The sequence below is a fragment of the Oryzias melastigma genome, unplaced genomic scaffold (genome assembly GCF_002922805.2).
Source record: "Oryzias melastigma strain HK-1 unplaced genomic scaffold, ASM292280v2 sc00358, whole genome shotgun sequence".
NCBI classification, from domain to species: Eukaryota; Metazoa; Chordata; class Actinopteri; order Beloniformes; family Adrianichthyidae; genus Oryzias; species Oryzias melastigma.
Window position 1 is genome coordinate 2005 of NW_023416956.1, and position 2731 is coordinate 4735.

General features: G+C 35.3%; 1 protein-coding gene across 1 annotated transcript; it reads left to right on the top strand.

Annotated features, from left to right (window-relative positions):
* Positions 1 to 51: 51 nt before the first annotated feature.
* On the top strand, positions 52 to 2300 carry LOC112140070 (valacyclovir hydrolase; the record flags this gene model as incomplete). The annotated part of the gene is given in 5 exon segments (XM_024262980.2): positions 52 to 218; positions 1364 to 1517; positions 1606 to 1737; positions 1810 to 1933; positions 2011 to 2300. Coding segments are annotated over 5 exon segments (668 nt in total), but the record flags the coding sequence as incomplete, so codon positions are not given.
* Between the last annotated feature and the right edge of the window lie 431 nt (positions 2301 to 2731).

The following is a 2731-nucleotide window of genomic DNA, read 5'->3' on the forward strand; positions in this document are numbered from 1 at the left end:
ATTTCTGCTTGTTATTTCTCAACTCCTCAATCATATATATTTTTCTTTCAGGAAGCACAAAGACCGACTTTGGTCCTCAGTTGAAATCTCTGAACAAGGAACGCTTCACTGTAGTTGGCTGGGATCCTCGTGGTTATGGAAAGTCCCGCCCCCCAGACCGAGACTTCCCCCCTGACTTCTTTGAGAGAGATGCTAAGGATGCAGTGGGTCTGATGAAGGTCTGCTCTGCGGTTGCTATGATGAACACATACGAGCTGGGATCATTTAACTTGGGGCAGTTAAGGAAACAGATTCAGATCAAACAAAAATTAGGATAATAGCTTTAAGGAAAAACCATGAGAATCTTGAAGTTTTGTGGAACATTTTTGATGAAAACAAGTTCATATTTATTAAATATTAACAAATATTATTTAATTTTAGGTTTGTCTAAATTGTATTTAATGTTGGTATAGATGCTTATATTTTTAATTTATCACATCATTCCTTTGTGTGTGTTCTACTGTGCAGACTTATTGAAAAACTTCCAAAATAGACAGAATTACATTTTATTTTAAAATAATTTGTAATATCTTAGAAAAAAAGTTTATTAAACTTTATTAATAACTGTGAATTTAAGTATTGATATTCAAAGAAAGTATTTTTTAAAACTATTTAAGATGTTATTTCTCTCACCGTTTAGATGAAGCATTTATAATTAAAGCAGTATTAATCCCACTTAAGAGCCTTGTGGAACACCATAAGTAATTCTGATGGGGGCTCACCAGTCTATGCACAAATTGATAATTTATGTAAGAGCTGATGAGCGATTATCTGTTAAAAAAAACGAAATTTTCATTCAAAAAAAAAAAAAAAATATATATATATATATATATATATATAATAAATATATCTCATTTAAGGTCTTTTGACCAGTACATGACAGTCATATTAATAGAAGGGCCTCACTAGCTACATTCCTACACTTAGTGTGGTTCTTTTGTCTCTGCGATACATTCATTTTAAAGAAAGTCTGGGTTTAAAGTCCAGCTTTATTGATGATGACTACAGATCCAAGTGTGTGAAATGGTTCTATCGCCTGCAGAGATGATCATCTGTTGTGCTAGAAAAACTGTTTGGTTTCCCAATGCAACATTTAATGCTAAATTTCCTTTCAAGGAGACATCAGGTCAAATGTTTTAAACTTATAACTTGTGTTTCAAACCTATAGTTTACCAGTTTGTTGGTGGAATTTGTGTGTAAGAATGTGATTTGATATGATTTAATTCTATATGTCATCTGGATGAAGCATGTTTGGATCCAGTGCACGACCAGAGCTAACTTTAGTGATTTCATGTGTGAATCAAAACCAATGTTTGGTGTGCAGACTCTGGGCTTTGGGAACTTCTCTCTGCTGGGTTGGAGTGACGGAGGAATCACCGCTCTGATTGCAGCTGCCACAAATCCTGAGCTCATTAAGAAAATGGTCGTTTGGGGATCCAACGCCTTCGTTTCTGAGGAAGACCTCAAACTTTACAACAGTACGGATCAGAGCCAGATTTTATCCATTCATGATTTTTTTTTTTATATTAATGCACATGTTTTGGGGAACCTTTCGGGATCCCACAGTGGTCCGGGATGTCTCCAGGTGGAGTGCACGCATGCGGCAGCCCATGGAGGAGGTTTACGGATCTCAAGTGTTTGCTCAAACATGGGAGGCCTGGGTGGATGGAATCGCACAGTTTGCCAAAAGACCAGGAGGTGAAAAAAGCCTGAATTTTATTTTTATCTAGCAAAATCAGAAATATTAGTTCTAAGAGGATTTTATTTTAGGAAGTATATGCAGGGAACAGCTGCCCTTTATCAGCTGTCCAACCCTGATCGTCCATGGAGAGAAAGACCCCATGGTGCCAAGCTTTCATCCTCAGTACCTCCTCGAACACATCAAAGGATCCAGGCAAGAGAAGACCTCTGAGCTGAACAATTTGATGGATTTGAGGTTTTGTTAACCTGTTTTTCTTCTTTCAAATGTAGATTTCATTCCATGCCAGAAGGAAAACACAACCTCCACCTGCGGTACGCTGATGAGTTCAACAAACTGGTTGAAAACTTTCTTGAAGAATGAAAAACAGAAGCAGTTATTCTTAAAAAAAAAGAAAAAAAAAGTGTTAAACTTGCTGCAAACCAGTCTTAACTTCTTTGTTGTACACGACCCAAGAATGTGAATTGTCCATCACATGGATATTTTTGAAACAACCACATCTATTGATGGAAATGAAAGCCAATTTTCTGAGAAAACATGATCAATAAAACTTTTTTAAAGAGCATTGTGTAATGTTTAAAACTGCATTCACCTGTGGATTTAAAGACTGTTGAATATAAATAGTTGGAGTTCTTGAGTACATGTTTGGTCTTCAACTACAGACCTGAGTTCCATTGTCTGGACATAAATGAACAAAAGGATAATAGAGTAGCTTGGAGATGGAGGGCTAAGATCGACGTTGAATAATAGGACATCCATCACAGAAAATGAGCCAGGATGTGAGGAAAAAAAATCACAATTTCACGAGAATGTTGTAAAATATATGAGAGAAAAGTTGTGAAAAATATGCAGCAATTTAAGGGAATACAGTCAAATTTATGCTTCAAAAAGTCATAATTTTAAAAGGAAAAATAAAATGTTACATTTAATCTCAAAATGTTTATGATTTTTTTTTTCAAAGTAATATATTCTAGTAATTTGTTGACTTTTTAA